This window comes from Stegostoma tigrinum, chromosome 16 (genome assembly GCF_030684315.1).
Source record: "Stegostoma tigrinum isolate sSteTig4 chromosome 16, sSteTig4.hap1, whole genome shotgun sequence".
NCBI lineage: Eukaryota > Metazoa > Chordata > Chondrichthyes > Orectolobiformes > Stegostomatidae > Stegostoma > Stegostoma tigrinum.
The window spans coordinates 24,621,524-24,639,389 of record NC_081369.1 but is presented as its reverse complement, the minus strand read 5'-3'; the positions used below and the strand labels follow the sequence as shown (position 1 = coordinate 24,639,389).

Here is a 17,866-nt window from a genome sequence, read left to right as displayed (position 1 = left end):
CATGGTTTGGATTCCAATTCAGTGCTGAATTTCATAATCTGATTTAAGCTCAGTGCTGCTACTGTTATGGAAGAGCAATCCATTTTTGAAATAATTGGGATTATTCACTTTGATTAGAGAAACAGGTTTGCAGAATATTTCTTAAATGGGAAGAACTTATAAAGTGTTGATATACAATAGGACCAAGGTATCCTTGTCAATAAGTCAAAGAAGGCTAACATGTAGATGCGGCAAGTTATCAGGAAGACGAGCAAAATGTTATCCTTTATTGCAAGAAGATTTGAGTATCAGGGTAGTGAAGTCTTGCTTTGCTTGTATAGAAGCTTGATTAAATCAGGTGTACTGTATGTACTATTGATCTCCTTACTTCAGGAAGGATGTTATGCTTATGGAGCAAATGCAGCACAGGTTCACCCAGACTTGTTCCTGTGATATGAGATTGTTCCATGAAGAGAGATTGGACACACCTATGCCTATATTCTGTAGTGTTCTGAAGAATTAGAGATGACCTTTATCGAAACCTACCCAGTTTCAATTCCGACTTTGGGTGATTGTATGGGGTTTGCACGTTGTCCCCATGTCTGGATGTTCCAGTTTCCTCCGACTGTCCAAGGACGTACAGGTTAGGTGGATTGGCCGTGCTAAATTGCCCTGTAGAGTCTGGGGATTTGCAGGCTAAGTAGGTTACGGGGATAGGGTGGGGCTCTGTTGGTCTGGACAGGATGCTGTTCAGAAGGCTGGTGCTAACTCAGTTGGTCAAACAACTTCTTTCTGCACTGTAGGGGTTCAGTAATAAAGAGTAGATGCATATAAGAGATTTCTTTTCTGGTTGTGGAATCTAAAACCAATGGAGCACAAATCTCAAAGTAAGTGAGATGCCACATAGGGCTGAAATTAGGAGTTTTTTTGCACAGGATTGAAAATCATTTGAATTCTGTGGACTGTTGAGTATGTTCGGTCTTAAATGTTAGAGCATGTTCAGATGGCAGAATGGCCTACTCCTGTTCCTAAGATCTCTAACTATAACCCTTGCTAAAAATTGTCATAGTCTGTGATGTTTCTTGTGGTTGTATTGTGTGACTCTCACTTAATATGCTTACAAGTGAGAAATGGTGATATGGTTAAGATTCCTGAGAGCATTTGTTTCCTGTAAAACAATGTGTCAGTAGTTTCAGGTGAGTGAGGAAGAAAATAGATCAAAATAGGAGGAAGGGCTAGTTAATGATCTGACGTTGCCATTTTGGTTTGTTATTGTATATAAATATGGCAAGTATTTAACATAAACGATTTTTCTTTCCTAGGGGTATTTACCAGAAAATATGTTTGACCGCATCCTCACGGGTCCTGTCGTGCGAGAAGAGGTTAGTCGAAGGGGTAGACGTCCAAAAAGTGAGCTCACCAAAGCTGCTGCTGCAGCTATGACTGTTAACCCCTTTGTCGCCAATGGCCTTCTTGCTGGGATGGACTTAAACAGCCTACAAAGCTTGCAACAGAATCTCCAGAATTTACAGTCTTTACAATTGACAGCTGGATTGATGGGATTCCCTGCAGGCCTTCCATCTGCAGGTGGAGACACAAAATCCCTGGCTTCCATGTTTCCTATGATGCATTCTAGTATGGCAGGGTTACCAAATATTTTTGGTATGGGAGATTTACTAACTAAACCTTCAGAGATGGGTCCCAAGGACCGAAATGGAAATAGCCCTACGGATTCCTTCAAGCGAACAGATGAGTCAAATGAAAGGACAGAGAAACAAAATGTGGATGTTGGTAATGAAATCTCAGTGACAAGTTCTGCTGCGTCTTCGCCTAGGAAGGTTACACCAACCACAAGTGCTTCGGCCTCAGCAACATCCAGTGGTCCGCTGGCTATTAATCCACTGCTATTGTCCAGTATGCTTTATCCAGGCATTCTACTCTCTCCAGGCCTTAACATACCTATTCCAGGATTCCCTCAGACTAATATTTCTGATGTACAGACTAACAGAAATACAGGTGTAACCATGCCCAAGCCCACAAAGGAAACAATAGAACACAAAGAGGGAACAGAACAGAATTCTTCACATGAAAACAGTGGAGATGATGCATCTGAGAAAGCAACATCGTCCACTAGTGAAGATACAACTCAACCAGATGATTCGGATTCCAGTGAAGAAGACTGAATTTGAAATAATATATTTAATCTTACACTGGAACAGCTTCATTGATAGTATAAATGGTTCTTTTCTGTAAATAGTTCAGTGATGATTTGGAAAAAATACTCATGATTAACTGAAAGGATTTCAGTATCTATTCATAGGTACAAAATATTTAATGGTACCTTGCATGTAAAGTTGTTTTGGGAGGCTAAACAGAGTTCATGTGTGCTCTCAGTTGTAACAAATACTGAAGCATCACAGTGCTAGTTGTTAATTTTTTTAGGGGATTAATTTTAATAAAATAAATATGCACCATGAGAGCCGTATATTTAATATATTTGGTGTGAACTAGGGAAAATGAGTACCTTTATGCATATCATATTAACTTTCTGTATATAAATCCACAAACTCCTTGACACTCATTTCAGTACTCAGATCAAACTGCAGGAGACACAGCAATAACTCGGGCAGCTAAAGAATGTCATTAAAACTGTCGAATATACATCTTGATAATGCAACATGGCAACAGTCAAAATGGAAGTTTGCATTTTATTGCTAAAGTGTTGTGATGCACTGTCAGTTTTAAAATTCAGGTACACTTCTGAGTTATTTGGAAGATTTTTTTTCCCCAGCTGGCCATAAAACTGGCTATTTATTTATTACCTCAGCTGTGCTAGTTTAGAAGTTTTACAGAAGTAGTTTGTATAACATTCGCTTCGTTTGCGGTTTGCAAGATGTCTCATTTATCACATTATGTAGCTGGTTGTAGTGAGTGCTTTCACTTTGCATGTGTTCTTTCTCTGCACATTATTAAAAGGGGGCAAGGTGCCATGGGAAGTCACATAGATAAGTGCCGTATATTTTGCCTGGTTATTCATTCATGGGAATGATTAGTTGGTGTCTCATCATAGGCAACAGAAATAGGAATTGTGTTCAGAAAGGATTCTTTGATCCCAATTTATATTGCATACAAAGAAGCTAGGTAAGGAGTGGTTTGGTACAATTGAATATACAGTGCATTCCTGCCAAAAATCACTATAGGAATCATTGTGTTGATCAAATAAAAGTATACAAAGAGAAGAGGCAAGTGATGCATTTTATTCTACAGTTTTCAGTGTTTATTATCACTGCAGTGCAGTGTGTTGGTTTGCTGCATTGAAAGATAAAATTGTTTCCACTGCAGTGAAATATTGTTTGGTGTACATTATCATCTTTCCATAGGAACCATGCCGACCTCTATTTGGAAAGGGCTGTGGGTACAGTGCTGATCCAATTTAAACTTGGGTCCCCAGCAACTATTGCCTACCAGCATCATACTAATCAATACTGAACTCCAGTTTTACATTGGGCATTCACTATTCAATTTGAGAAACAAACCCATGTCTCATGATATAAGAAGCTCACCGGGATGATAGAACTAACAAAGCAGAGCACTATTGGCTGTGTGCGTTGCAGAATTATTTTGCTTGTGAATTGTTTGTATAATTCTGTTTGTTACACTAACATATCGTATATGCACGGTAGTTTTAATTTCATACAAGGTGTTCCTCTCTGCAGTCATTAATGGACTGGAAAAAATCGTCAAAAGCTGGTGTGAAATTATTGCAAAGCAGTGTTAAAATGCACAAGTACCCATATGCTAGAAGCAAAGGCAATTAATGCAATTTGCAGTATTGAGTTTTATGTTGATTTCACAGTTAGAAATGTATTAAGAGACAACAGTTTACAAAGAGAGGTTTAATATGCAGTCATTTTTTAAAGCTGTTGTATCCCACTTTCTTGCTAGCTTTCGTGGATCAATTCCATTTCAAAAACAGGGTACAGCCCACAACTTTGCTGTACAGTGTATAGGTATGTAATTGATTACTTTTTATTACATGGAAGAGGGACAAACGTTGCAGCACAGAAGCAAATTAATTTGAAGCTTCCAGAATGCTTGACCAGCCTGGAGTATGATTTTTAATCTGCACAGAACTTCATGGATAAATCAGTTGAGTTTCTCTGAAAATGCGTCGGAGTTTGGTTGTGTTCTAAGCATTTCAGCTAGAAATTTGGTCATTGTTCTACATCCAATAGAATTTCATTACTCTAGGTGGGGAAATTTTTTTAAAAAGTCAGAAGCATGTATATGATCCACTGTATTTTCAATCTGACAGGTGGAAGAATTTTGAATTTTGAAAACAGTTTCAGCCTTCAACTGTAGTACTGATTTTAATATTCAAGCCAACAGTGACTGGTACTTTTGAAGACTGGTGTATGTGCAGGATAGTATTTAGATTTTCAAATACAGTTTGTACATGCCACCTAAAAGGATACCACAGCTTTAAAAAGTATGCAAACTAAGTGAATACTTTAAAATATTTTTACAGTAATTTTGTAGTGCTAAACACAGGCAGCATTAAATTAAATTATACTGTGCTGGTTTCTTTATATACTGAATTGCTCCTTCTGTCTGTAATGAAGCATTACTGTATATAAACATATATTTCCCTGAAGTCTAGTAATTAACTATTTTTGTCATTATTCTCTTACAATGGTGAGATCTGACAGACCACAGTTTTCAAACATGTATGTAAAATGTAACATTGTCTCCGTTTGCCTCCAGGTTCAATTTAATAACTGTTTCCCTTATTCTTACTGACTCGCAATAATTGTGTTCAGATGGTGTTACTTTGGTCCTGCTTTATTAAATTTAAAAATGTCCACAGAAGTAAAGCTGCAGGAGACAACAATGTGTAACATTCAGTGGCTGATGCGATGCACCGATGTAGCATTGGTCAACATGAGCAAACACGCAAAGGAATTACACTAATACATGCTGCCATTAACAGGATCACTGATGAGTTGGTAAATTGAATATGTGTATTTGTAGTTATTGTAAGTCAAACTTTGGTAGCTGCTCTGACCATGTATTTAATTATGTTGCTGGAGGCTTGATGATTGTGTGTTTTTATTTTGGACAATTGCAGTACTTGCAGGTTGTATTCTGTGTAGTCTGAATTGGCTTTCTGTAGTACAATGAGTCTTAAAAGTCATTTGTAATTTATTGAATTACTTTCTATGAAGTTCTATAGAGCAAATGGAAGTTTAATTATTTTTATTAAACCTATTCTTTGACTACCCATGATGTATGTTTGTGTACACTCATTCTAAATTGTGTAATGTGCAAAATTTCAGTTGCATTTTTGCAATTTTACATTTTTGCATCTTTTTGATTGCTATGTAAATTTGATATGGGTTCGAGTGTGAGAAACCCTGCAGCAGTCATAGTGGGGAGAAAGATTTAAAGGGAAAGTACAGTGATTTGTATGACAGTGACAGGACTGCAATTTTAAGGATTACAATTGTATACAATGGAATTAAAACCTGAGATTCAGTTTTCTACCCCATACATACCATGGGTAATCAGGTAATTGCATCACAAACTATCTTAGGGATGCCTTTATAATTATGTATCCTAATTTTGCATATTTTCTTACTATTTCCAAGCCTTTGTACAACAATTTCACAAGGTATTCAAAACCATTGGCCACATTCATGGTGTGGTAAGACTAATATTTTTAACATGATACTGTGCCTGTTTTTGTTAGTGGAGTTAGCGAAGCGTAGTGTTTTATGTTTTAGCATCATGTTTCGGTGCTTGGAGTACAAGATCTAAAGACCTTCTTCCACATTTGTTGTTTCTGTTATATAATCAGTCAGATATTTTTGGTGGTAGATTTACAGCATTTCCCACTTTACTCCTTACCCCACCTTTTGAAAGAGTGCCCTATCTTCAGTTACATGTCTTTTTATTTCACCATGTTGGCATTTTTACAGTCTCCCCAGTGTGAGAAATCCAAAGTAGTATCAATTTTGTGGATTCATCCAGTGGATATTGTGAAAATGAGTCGGAAAGGAGCTGCTTCAAGACAGTTAAGTTCAGTTTGTATGCTCTGAGACCGGTATTGGTTCGCTTTGATGCCTCAATATCCACTTCTCAGTTGAGACATAATGTTCTTAGTCCAATCCCTGTTCTGGTCACAAAATTATGCAACAACTAGATGTCAACTGGAGTATCATCCTTGGTAATATGTTCAAAAGCTAGTATAGAATTAACAAGGCCAAAGCAAGAATGGTTTCAAAAAATGTTTAGAGACTTGTATCTGAAAGCACACAGCATTTGTAACACGAAGTATGAATTATTGACACAGATGAAGATAGCTTGGTATGACCTGATAAGAATTACAGAGATGAAAGCAAATTACAATGGATTTCGGAAACCTGAAATAAGAACAGAAAATACTAGAAATTTTATGTCTGACAGAATCCCTGTTTCTCTCCCCAGAGTTACATTTCAAGTCAATTGTGACCTTTTCAGAGATTGGTTCTGAAGAAGTCATATTTGACTCATGGCATTACAGAGACATATTTGAAAGGTGACCAATGGGTATTTGACATTTTAATAAAAAGGCTATGTTCCCGTTAGGCTGCGAGCCCACTCAGGTTCTGTGTTCACTGATTTGCCGTGCTGATGTCTTGACGACTTGTGCCAGAAGTTACTATCTCTCTCAGACCTTGGACATCTGCATGGCAGAAAAAAGCATTATGGGGAATTTAGCTTATAGGCCCACTAACAGTAGTTATACTGGAGAAGAAATCATGCTGGAAGGAATTAGAGGCAGAAAGCAGAGGATGAGAGAAAGTTCAATAGTTTTTATTTTAAAAACATGTTTCTAAATGTAATTGACTAGAAAAAGAATGACATAAGCCTTGGTCCTGTAAAGAAAAAGTGAGTCAGTTCAGAAAATGAAGAATAAGGAAATAGTGGAAACTTTGAATAGTTATTTTGTGTCTATCTACTCAGAAGACTTCCAAAGGTAATTGAAAGTCAAGAGACGATGCGAGGGATAGACTTATAATCCATTGTTAAAACCAGGGCAAAGTGCTAGAAATGTTCTTGGATCTAAATTAACAAATTCCAAATGGCCTACATTCCAGAGTCTTAAAATAAGTGACACAGGTGCATTAGTTATAATTTTCCAAAATTCTTTAGATTCTGGAAGGGTCTCAGCAGATGGCAAAGTAGCAAATGTAATGCTTTCATTCTAAGATAATTTCGGGGTTTATTGTGTAATTAGAACACACTAAGGAAAGAATTGAAATGAGGAAATAAATTGTTACTTCTAAAGCAGTTTTAGAAGTAAACTAAAAAGGTTTTCACAGGTGTCAATAAGATTAAAAGTGCTAAAACGTCCAGTTGATGATGCGCTCAGAGCACAAATTAAGTAACTTATGACAAAATAAAAGCTTCTCCTCGGAAAAATTAAATGGAGTAGCTAAGTACTTTGAGATGGAGTTCTGCCCAAAAGTCAGGAAATACAAATTGCAGAACGGTGGTGGAATATCTAGAGCGAGTATCTCAAGATATTGAAACATAATTAAAACCTCACTAGAAGAGAGTTAGAACCGGAATTCTGAAAATGCAGAGGAGAGGGGGAAAAAAATACTAATTGATCTCAATTCGAAGCTGGAGCTCCTCCTGTCTCTCTCAACCTCAAAGTTAGGGCGCAGAGAAAAAGCAACTTGGAACAAACCATTTTCGCCAAGCTCAAGATCTAGTAACTTTGCCATTGCTGCAGACTGAGTCAAAATCTACTGCTCAGAATTAAAATAGAGCACATAATGTACTCGAAGATGTGATTGTCTTTACCTTCCTGCCTGTAGTAGGATTCCTCCCTACCTCTTGAACTTCGTACCTGGGTTTGTATGTGCGTTGATGTGTTTTTTATTATTAGATTGGGGATAATAGGTATTCAAGTTCTTCCTTTCACTCAATTAAACCTTGTAATTTATTTGCTTTTTGATCTAGCAAACCTTGAATTCAAGTGATCAACTGAGGGACTGTTGAAAAAGGCGCAACTTATTTCTTGTGGTCAAAATAAGGGTAACCAGTAAATATGGTGTACTTGGATTTCCAAAAAACATTTGATATGGTGCATAAACAGGTCAGCTGAAATCTTATTGAATGACAGCTGTACTCTTATTGAATGGCCCCTTTAAGGCACCCAGTTGAAATGTTTATATGTCCGTTAAAGGTTACTGCACAACGTAAGAGTACATGGTTTAAGGGGAAACATAAACTGTTGGTTAGCCAACAGGAAGTAGGGAAAACAGGAATAAATGGATCTATATCAAGTTGGTAAGCTGTCATAAGTTGAATACTACAAGGTCCTCAGTTATTTGCAATTTCTATCAAAGATTTGGATGAGGGGACTAAATGTGTGGTAGTTAAATCTGCTGTTGATGCCAAAATAGCTTGGGGGGTGGGGGGGGGGAGAAGCGGTGCGGTGTGCAGACATTGCCAAGAGGCAATAGTCTCCAAAGGAATATAGATTGATTGTGAAATATCAGACTGTGTGTGTGTGTGTGTATACACCAATTTTGGAAGGAAGAATTTAAAATCAGTATAGTGTTTAAATGGAGAGAGATAGAAGAACTCTGGTACAGAGGGTTCTTGGTAGATGAATGGCACAATTTAGTATCCTGGTACAGTAAGTTGATTCAGATGGCAATGTTATGCTATTGCAAGGGAATAGAATGGAAAGGTAAGGAAGTTTTACTGCAACAGTATAGACTACCACTGCGATCGTATCTGTAGTACTGTGTACAGTTTTGGTATCCTTATTTAAAACCATGCATTTAGAAATGTTCTGAGAAAGTTCATGCTTCCTTATTCCTGAGATGAAGAAAGGTTGAATAAGTTAGACATGTTTCCATTAATATCTTTGAAGAATGAGAGTGATCTTCTAGAAATGAAAAAAAAATGGACTGGATAAGGCACAGATGTGAAGGATGTTTCGTGTAAGAGAGCTTAAAACTAGGGGGATAGTTTGAGGTCTCTGTCTTAAAGACAGTGATAGAGAACTTTTTTTTACTTTGTGTTGTTAGAAGTAATAGGGGACTGAATAGTTAGGTGAATAGGTATTGGTCTCTATAGCAAAGACAGAGTCCAAAATACTGTGATAGTACAATTTTGGGGCTGGAGGAACACAGCAGGCCAGGCAGCGTTGAAGGAGCAGGAATGTTGACATTTTGAGTCAGGACCCTTCTTCAGAAATGGGCTGGGGGATGGGAGCTCGGGGGAAAAAATAGAGAGGAAGGTGGGGCTGGGAATGGAGGTGAGATGGTGATAGGTGAATGGAGGTGGGGAGTGATGGTGATTGGTCAGTGAGGTGGGAAGAGCAGATAGGTGGGAGAAAAGATGGACAGGTTGTGTCAGGTCAAGGAGGCAGGGGTGAGAGGGAGTGTTGGTCATGGGATGAGGCCAAGGGTGGGGAGATTTTGGAACTGGTAAAATCCACATTTAGCCTATTGGGCTGTAGGCTCCCAAGGTGGAATGTGAGGTGCTGTTCCTCTGGTTTCTGGGTGGCGTCATTGTGACATGGGAGGAGACCCAGAATGGACATGTCACCCAGGCAGTGGGAGGGGGAGCTGAGATGGTTTGCGACTGGAAGGTGTTTCTGTTTGTTGCGAACAGAGCACAGATGCTCTTACAAAGCAAGCATCTGTCTGATGTGGACGGTTTGTTTGGTGCCCTGAATGGAGATGAGGGGCAGGTGTAGCACTTGTGGTTGCAGGGAATGGTGCCAGGAGCGATGGGGCTGGTGGGGGGGGGAGGGGGGAGGAGAAGAGAGTGTGGATCTACGAGGGAGTCACAAGAGAGCGGTCCCTATGAAAGGCACATAGGAGTGGGGAGGGAAATGTGTCTTTGGTTGTGGGGTCAGATTATAGGTGGTGGAAGTGGCAGAGAATAATACGTTGGACACAGGTTGGTGGGGTGATATGAGGACAAAGGGATTCTGACTTTGTTAGGGGGACGGGATGTTATGGCAAAGGTGCATGAAACGCAAGAGATGCAGTCAAGAACATTTTTGACCCCTGAAGGAGGTAGTTGCAGTCCTCTTTTTAGAGGAGTTCAGGGTTATAAGGCACAGAAGGAAAGGAGATGAGATTACAACCTGATCAACAATTATCTTATTGAATGGTGAGGCAGTTTCAAAAGGTCAGATGGCCTACTCCTCTCATGTCCTAAATTCCTATGCAATTGTATCCTGTAGTCAGAGTCTAGACATCTACAGGCAAGAAAGTTCCTCGCTATCTAGATTTTTATTTAGAATTTATAAATTTAGATCTGAGTCGAGGCATAACTTGTTTAATAAGTTATGTAGACATCTGGAAAAAATGGAACAGTGCTGTATAGTAGTTTATTGACTGTAAGTGTTCTTGATTGCAATAAACCCAATAAGAATGGTTCCAGGAATGAGAAACTTCAGTTATGAGGATAGATTGAGGAAGTTGAGATGTCTCCTCTTGGAGAGGAGGAGGATGAGAAGATTTGATTGAGGGTTTCAAAATCAGAAGCAAGCTGGTTAAGAAGAAACTGTTTTGCTCATAAAAGGAATATCAATGAGGGGGCCTAGATCTGAAGGGATGTGCAACAGAAACAAAGGTGATGTGAGAAAAAACTTTTGCACTGAGTGAAGAATTGGGTTATGGAATGCATTGCATGGATGTATGGTGAAACCAGGTTCACTTAGTGTTCAAGGGCACAGGTTGATTATTTGGATAGAAATAGCATGCAAGAGTTTGGGAAAATGCAGGAGATTAGCACTGGGTAATGATGCTCAACTGAAGGGCCAATGGCCATCTGCTGCTCTGTAATGATTCTGTGAAGTCATCATTGCTTAGTCTAGTATTAAAGTAAATGTTATGAACGTAGAAACCAAAATATCTATTTGGTTCCTTGAGCCTGGTCTTCCATTCAATGAGATTGTTACTTATCTATACCTGAACTCCATTCACCAATTAAACTTCTGGCCTGAATTTCACATCAGTACTAATTCATCCTAAAATTCACGAAAATGTCGGTAAATTAGAGACTGCATTCACAAGTTAAATATAGAAGTTATTTAGTGCTTTATGCTTCCCAAAGAGTATGCTGTTGAATTCCTGTCAAACTGCAGTTAAGTAAAAATCACTGAATTGGGGGGAAACTTGCCTTTTTAGACTGTTCATCTTACTGTAATAAATTTTGAAGTTTTTCGTCTTGTTGAATACAATGGAACTTTTTGTAAGCATGCTACACCACTTATAGTTACTGCTGAAAATTGTGATAGGCCCTGTAAAAACCACTTTCATATTTCTGTAATGTCATATTTCTCCATTATGATATATGGACTGAAATAGTTGAAACATTAAATGTTTTTGAAAGTAATTTTTTTCATTATAATGGAGAGATTAGCAGTAATCATTATTCTGTTTACTTCAAAGGTGGAAAATTGAACTTTCATTTCCTGGTTAATGAGGTGACTCTGATGTGATTGGCTGGTTAGTGTACTTGACAGCATCATTTTCCTGACACTGGGAGGTCCATTAATTTGATACCAGATTTAAACCATTATCAACAGCAGAGTACTTTATGTTACAGAGATTTGTAGGTGTTTGAAGAGAACTTTCTCAGGGCATTTTTACTTGGCTGCTGACCTCAAAATCTCATTTATGTTGAAGTTATGTTTTTTTTTAAAAGTGTTTGTGTTGTGAAAACAATTGTGCAAATCTATGTGTATTGCATCTTTCTTCATAGCAAGCACTGGAAAGCAGTGAACTGGAATACTTAAAGCTGCAGGAACCTAGGTTTGAATCAAACAAACTTATGAAATGAGAGAGTTTGCTGTTTTCTTCCTGTACAAATTCTAACAGAGGTGATTACCTTGTGGACGCGAGCTAAGTATCACTTTGCACAGCATCAACTGACATGTTGACAGTCACTCATTTATTATTCAAATTGGAACAATGCACGCTAGATGGACCTCCTGCAGCCCTCCCCAGTTGAAAGTTAGCAGCCTTCCACTAACTACACTGTAAGCACTAGAGTAGCACCGCAAAGGAGCACCTGGCCAGGCAAAGATGCCTGCTAGCGTGACCTGCTAGGTTTTGGGTATATTATTGTCAGTGCTGTCAAATAATGTTATTATGGATTTTTATTTTTCTTGGCTGTTGATTTTTTTTTTTAACTTCAGTGTTTTTGTCAAAGATGCTGCGATGGCCCATGACAGAGATTGAAAACTGGGAATTGTGGAGCAACTCTTACGTTGGGTTGAGATCTTGGCAGAACTGGCATCTCGATAATCCACTCGTGGACAGCCTGACTGGAAGAAAGGGTCTGCTGCATCATTTTGTTGTCTCCTCTTGGAGGCTACTTCAGACAATGAGCCATGTGCCTGGTGGCAATGACTGTGCCCTCATGTTAGTTAAGCAATACTTAGTGTATTTTTGGGCACCCTTGATTGGCCCAGACGGGAGCTGTTTGTTGAGGGAACCTGATGGTGTTTGTTTCTTTTGTATGCAGCTGTTTACACATGTTTAGTTTGCAGAGTGGAATCTTCATCTGAATATTTACTGGATACCTCTCATTTCCTACCTGCCAGCTTCTGGTTCACAATGTCTCAAGATTTGCAGGTACAGCTGATCTCAGCATGAATGTATTGTTGCTACGACCAGGACACAGTATGTTCATTGAGAAGATCTTGTGGTTATGGTCATAACAACTGGAGTGGCAGCCATTGATTATTTGCCCATATAGCCTGATGTGTTATCGGTTCAATGCTGCACGATTGGGAATCCTACTATGTTATCGTAATCTGCAAACATCATCCTCCTGTTGTGTCTAATTAATGATATGGTAATGAAGTCTCCTGTAGAGAGCATCTGTGTCCTGCCGTGATGGAGCAGAATGCTTGATAAATTGTGAAATGTTGCTTATGTCAGTTGTGTCAGCCTGGAAGGGACTAATAGTGTACAAAAGTGAGGGCATTGGCTGTTCTTACCCTGCTGTTTTGGGTGCAGAGTGGGTTGCATGAGGTGAAGAAGTTCACTGACTCGCTTTTCAAGAAGCGGTTGGATGAAGCTCGTGGCTAAAGGGCTCAAAGAATATGGTGGAGGGGAGGATTGGGATTAGGGTAATGAGTTTAATGATCAGCCATGATAATAATGCAAGAGCATGCTTGAAGGGTGGAATGGCCCACTGTTCCTGTCTTTTGTTTCTACATTACCTCCTTGGTGAAACACGGTGCTGCACTCGTTGCTGCAGGCTGAGGTAGACGGAGGTGTGCTTCCTAGAGTCCTCAAACGAATGGGTGTTCGACAGCTACCTTTACAACTCATACCTCTGTAATCTCTCACCTCTGTGCAGCCAGTGATTAATTCCCATTGTCATATTGCAACTCAACAGGAAAAGCATCCTTTATCCCCTTTACTAAAGCAGACTTCCTTCTGACAGGCCCACCAACTCCTCTGGCCTCCTTGTGAAAATCTAACCCCCACTCTGTTAGCAAAACTCCTCTATTAATAAGCACAGTGCCTCCACTCATTCTGCACCTGCAGAGGTCAGCCAAAATCCCCACCTTAATGTTGTATGTTTATTTCAATGCCAGGTCAGGCCAGGGATGGTGTGTTCATCACAGTGACGCCAGGAGAGTAGGTACAATTCACTGTCTTGGGGCGAAGGCATTGTGGCTACTGCCAAGGACAAGAGGAGTTCAGCTGAGCACAAGTTCAGCAGGAGTGATTGGAAGAGGACAGTAGAGCAATCACTGGATGGGGAGATTGAATTGATGCACATTATTAGAAGCTATTTTACACAAACGGTCCAATGACTCGACATTTTCCTAATAGATGCATGGCGTGTCAAGATTCATGCACTGACCATCATTGTAAGGTCATGCCTGAAGTGGCCAAAAGCATGTGGCTCAGATTTTCTTCAGCTTCAGGTTTCCAAAGGACTGGCAACAGCAATGTTTCAGAATCCAATTTTCCTACTGTGAGCTAAAAGATGGTGTTGTTAAATATGCATGTGATGTCTCATTGGTATATTTAAATAAAAAAACACTTAGTATCATCGCAATTGAAACAAAAACAAATTGCCAAAGTGTTTGTCATTCAGCACTGTCAAATAATTACAAAGATCAGTTAATAGTGGAAATTCTGTAATTTGGCACTCCCAACAGTGAGCTTGATTCAGAGCAAGTGCACCACAGGAACATAAATTCTGATTAATCAATAGATGAAAATGAGTGATTTTCTGAAGGGTCTCGACCTGAAACATCAAACGTTCCTGCGCCTCTGATGCTGCTTGTCCTGCTGTGTTCATCCAGCTTCACACCGTGTTATCTCAGATTTCCGAAGAGAATGCCTGTGAATTAAAATCTACCTCTTGTTCAGAAAAGTAGATCACTGTACACAGTTCCAACTGGCAACAGCATATTGCAGAACATCCCATCAGTCTGCTACTCAGCCTGCAAGTTGCAAAAGAAAGAAATTGGACGTTTTGCCCCCTCTGCTGGATGATCAGGTAAGCACAGGTTGTGCGATGTTGGTCAAATTGTTGGTCCAGATTTTTAAGCTACAATATCTGTGAAACTGGAGTAATTAGAGGAAGTGCATTGCAATGTGATGTATTAGAGAGGTATTGCTGAAACTTAAAGAATGAATGGAGTAGATGACCCATGATGTGCTAACTTAATATTTGTGAAATGCCACAAATTAGAGTAATGTTTATTTTTAAATCATTTTTAAGATAATTATCACAAAGAAAAGGACCATATATCTCATCAATCTTGCTGTGACATTCACTACAATCATATAGTGCAACTCTGCTTTCACACCCATTGCCAATTTGCTTAATGTCCTGAGAGACCAAAAATCTTACTATCCCCGCTTTAGAAGTATTCAATAGTATAGTCTCTGTGATCAAGAATTTCAAGTGTTCACAACCCTTCCTCTCTCTTCTCTATCCAAGCCCCCTGGCAGAACTTCCTGGTGAAGCAGCGATTTACCTGCGCGTAGAGTCAGCTCAAAAATAGTCCTTTTAAGTCCAACTCATCCCTGCCAGTCACACATTCTAAATTAAACTAGTCCCATTTGCCAGCATTTGGCCCATATCCCTGTAAACCCTCCCCTATACTAGGGAGGAAAAAAGCTTGACTGTTTGCCCTGTCCATGACCCTCATGAGTTCTTAAACTATTTAAGATCACACTTCTCTCAAACTAGTCCACTGTGTTCACTGCTCACAGTGTGGTCTCTACAATGGGGAGATGAAATGCAGACTAGATGACCACTTTGCAGACCATCAAAATGACTTAGAGCTTCCTACTGCCTGCTACTTTCAAACTCCATTGTGTGCCAATGCCTGTATTTCTATCTCAAGTGTGCTTCAGTGCTCCAGTGAGGCTTAACGCAAGCTGGAGGAACAGCACTTCATCTGTCTAGGTAATTATAATTGATTTTATTGTCACGTACCGAAATACAGTGAAAAGTTTTTATTTTTTGTTTATAAGTGATGCAGGCAGATCGCAGCAAGCAAAGGCTGTACAGATCAAAAAGATTTAGAAGCTTGCAGGTTACATTATTTGAGGTTAGAGTCCATTTAACAATCTGACAACAGCCATGAAGAAGCTGTTCCTGAACCTGCTTGTGTGTGTGTTCTGGCTTCTGTACCTTCTGCCTGATGGACGAAGTTGTAGGAGATCATTACCAGGGTGCAATGGGTCTTTGATGTTGGCCAACTTTCTGTGGCAGTGAGCCATGTAAATAGAGTTCATGGATGGAAGGCTGGCTCCTGTGATGGTTTGGGCTGTGCACACAACCTTCTGCAGTTTCTTACAGTCCTGACCAGAGCAGTTGCCATACCCGGCCATTGTACACCTGGACAATATGCTTTCAATAATGCATCTGTAGAAGTTGGTGAGGGACCTTATGGACGTGTCAAATTTCCTGAGCTGCCTGAGGAAGAAGCAGTTTATTGTGCCTTCTTGACTGTCGCATCTGCATGGGTAGTCCATGACAGCACTTGGGTTATTGTCACTTTGAGGAACTCGATGCTCTTCACCCTCTCAACCTCAGTTCTGTTGATATAGATGGGGATGTGTTTGCTTCCTTTCTTTCTGAAGTCGATGATCTATTCTTCAGTTTTGCCAACATTGAGACAGATGATTTTCACTACACCATGTCACCAAGCCCTCTATATCCCTTCTGTATTTTGACTTGTCATTGTTAGAAATCTGTCCCACCTCAGTGGTGTTGTCAGCAAATCATACAGCCTTCAAGATTCAGCATTTAGTTTATTAATTTCAGAATGTGAACATCCTTTTCCTTTGTTACCTTCCTGCAAACCCCTACATCCTGTTATGTGAGAAAAACACAAAAAGAACTGCAGATATTGAAAATCAGAAACAAAAACAGGAATTGCTGGGAAACTTCAGATCTGGCAGCACCTGTGGAGAGAAATCAGAGTTAACATTTTCAGTCCAGTGACCCCTCTTCACAATTGTATTGTATGAGTTTCTCCTCGTACAGCTGACCCATTCTCAACCATTTACACTTCTTGTTAGTGCCCTGTTAGCAATTATCTCTCTCCCGGCTTATCCTCAGCAATCCCTTTTTTTAAATTCAGTTGTGAAACGTGGGCATTGCTGGCAGGCCAGCATTTATTGCTTGTACCTAGCTGTCCTTGATAAGGTGGTGGTCTGCAACCTTGAATTGTTGCTGTCCATGTTTGCCTCTTTCTTTTCTCTCCTGTGCACAATCTCCCTGTTCACTGTTCTCTATTCTTTCCCCACCCTTGTCATTAGCATAAATACCACCATTCCCCACCTATTTTCAGTTCTAATGAAGAGTCACAGGACTCAAATGTTAACTCTGCTTTTCTTTCTCCAGGTGCTGCCAAACCTGTTGAGTTAAGCCAGCACTTTCTGTTTCAGTAGTGAGTCCAGCTCCAGCAGCCCTCAAGAAACTCTACATTATCCAGGTACTAGCAACCCACTTCATTGCCATTTCATCCACTCCTTGAAATATCCACTCCTGCACGGACAGTAACAGCAGTGTGTACCAATTACAAAATGCGCTGCAGTAATTCAAAGGTTCCTCTAACAGTACTTTCCAAACCAACTACCTCAACTGCCTAAAAGGACAAGGACTGTGATGCATAGGAGCGCTATGACCTGAAAATTCCCCTCCAAGCCACAAACAATTCTGACTTAGATCCAAGATAACATGGTGTGGAGCTGGATGAACACAGCATTTCTGATGAAAGGTCTAGGCCTGAAACGTCAGCTTTCCTGCTGCTCTGATGTTGCTTGTCCTGCTATGTTCATCCAGCTCCACACCTTGTTATCTCGGATTCTCCAGCATCTGCAGTTCCTATTATCTATGACTTGCATCTATATTGCTGTTCGTTTATTGTTGCTGTGTCAAAATCCTGGAACTTTCTTCCTAACTGCATTATGGGTGTGCCTACAATTCATGTTTGTTTGTAGTATGCACAAATGATTTGGATGAAATTGTAGGTTATCTGATTAGTAAGTTTGCAAACAACATGAAAGTTAGTGGAGTTGTGGATAGTAAGGAGGTTTGCAAAGGATACAACTGGATGTACAGGTAATTCCGCTATATCGTGTGTTTCATTAATGTGATTTGGCTGTAACACTATTTATGAATTATGGATGCTGTTTGGATAATGTGAAGTGTGTCGTACAGGTATAGTGATTTTCTTAGCGATTTCCCTATAACACAATTTTCTCTGATTTTCTATAGTGCAACATCACACAAGAATGCTAATATTGCATATTAATAGAACTACCTGTTGATCAGTTGGAAAGTTGGGCAGAGAAATGGTAGGCTAAATTTAATC

General features: G+C 39.6%; 1 protein-coding gene across 9 annotated transcripts in view; it reads left to right on the top strand.

Moving 5' to 3' along the window:
* The window catches only part of chd9 (chromodomain helicase DNA binding protein 9), a 247,877-nt gene extending 242,627 nt beyond the window's left edge, over positions 1 to 5,250 (top strand). For all 9 annotated transcript variants that reach the window (XM_048546753.2, XM_048546752.2, XM_048546749.2 and 6 more), the window contains one exon: positions 1,302 to 5,250. In XM_048546753.2, the coding sequence (XP_048402710.1) occupies positions 1,302 to 2,162 (861 nt within the window). In that variant the 3' untranslated portion in view covers positions 2,163 to 5,250. The remainder of the gene's footprint in view (positions 1 to 1,301) is intronic.
* The last annotated feature ends 12,616 nt before the right edge of the window (positions 5,251 to 17,866 follow it).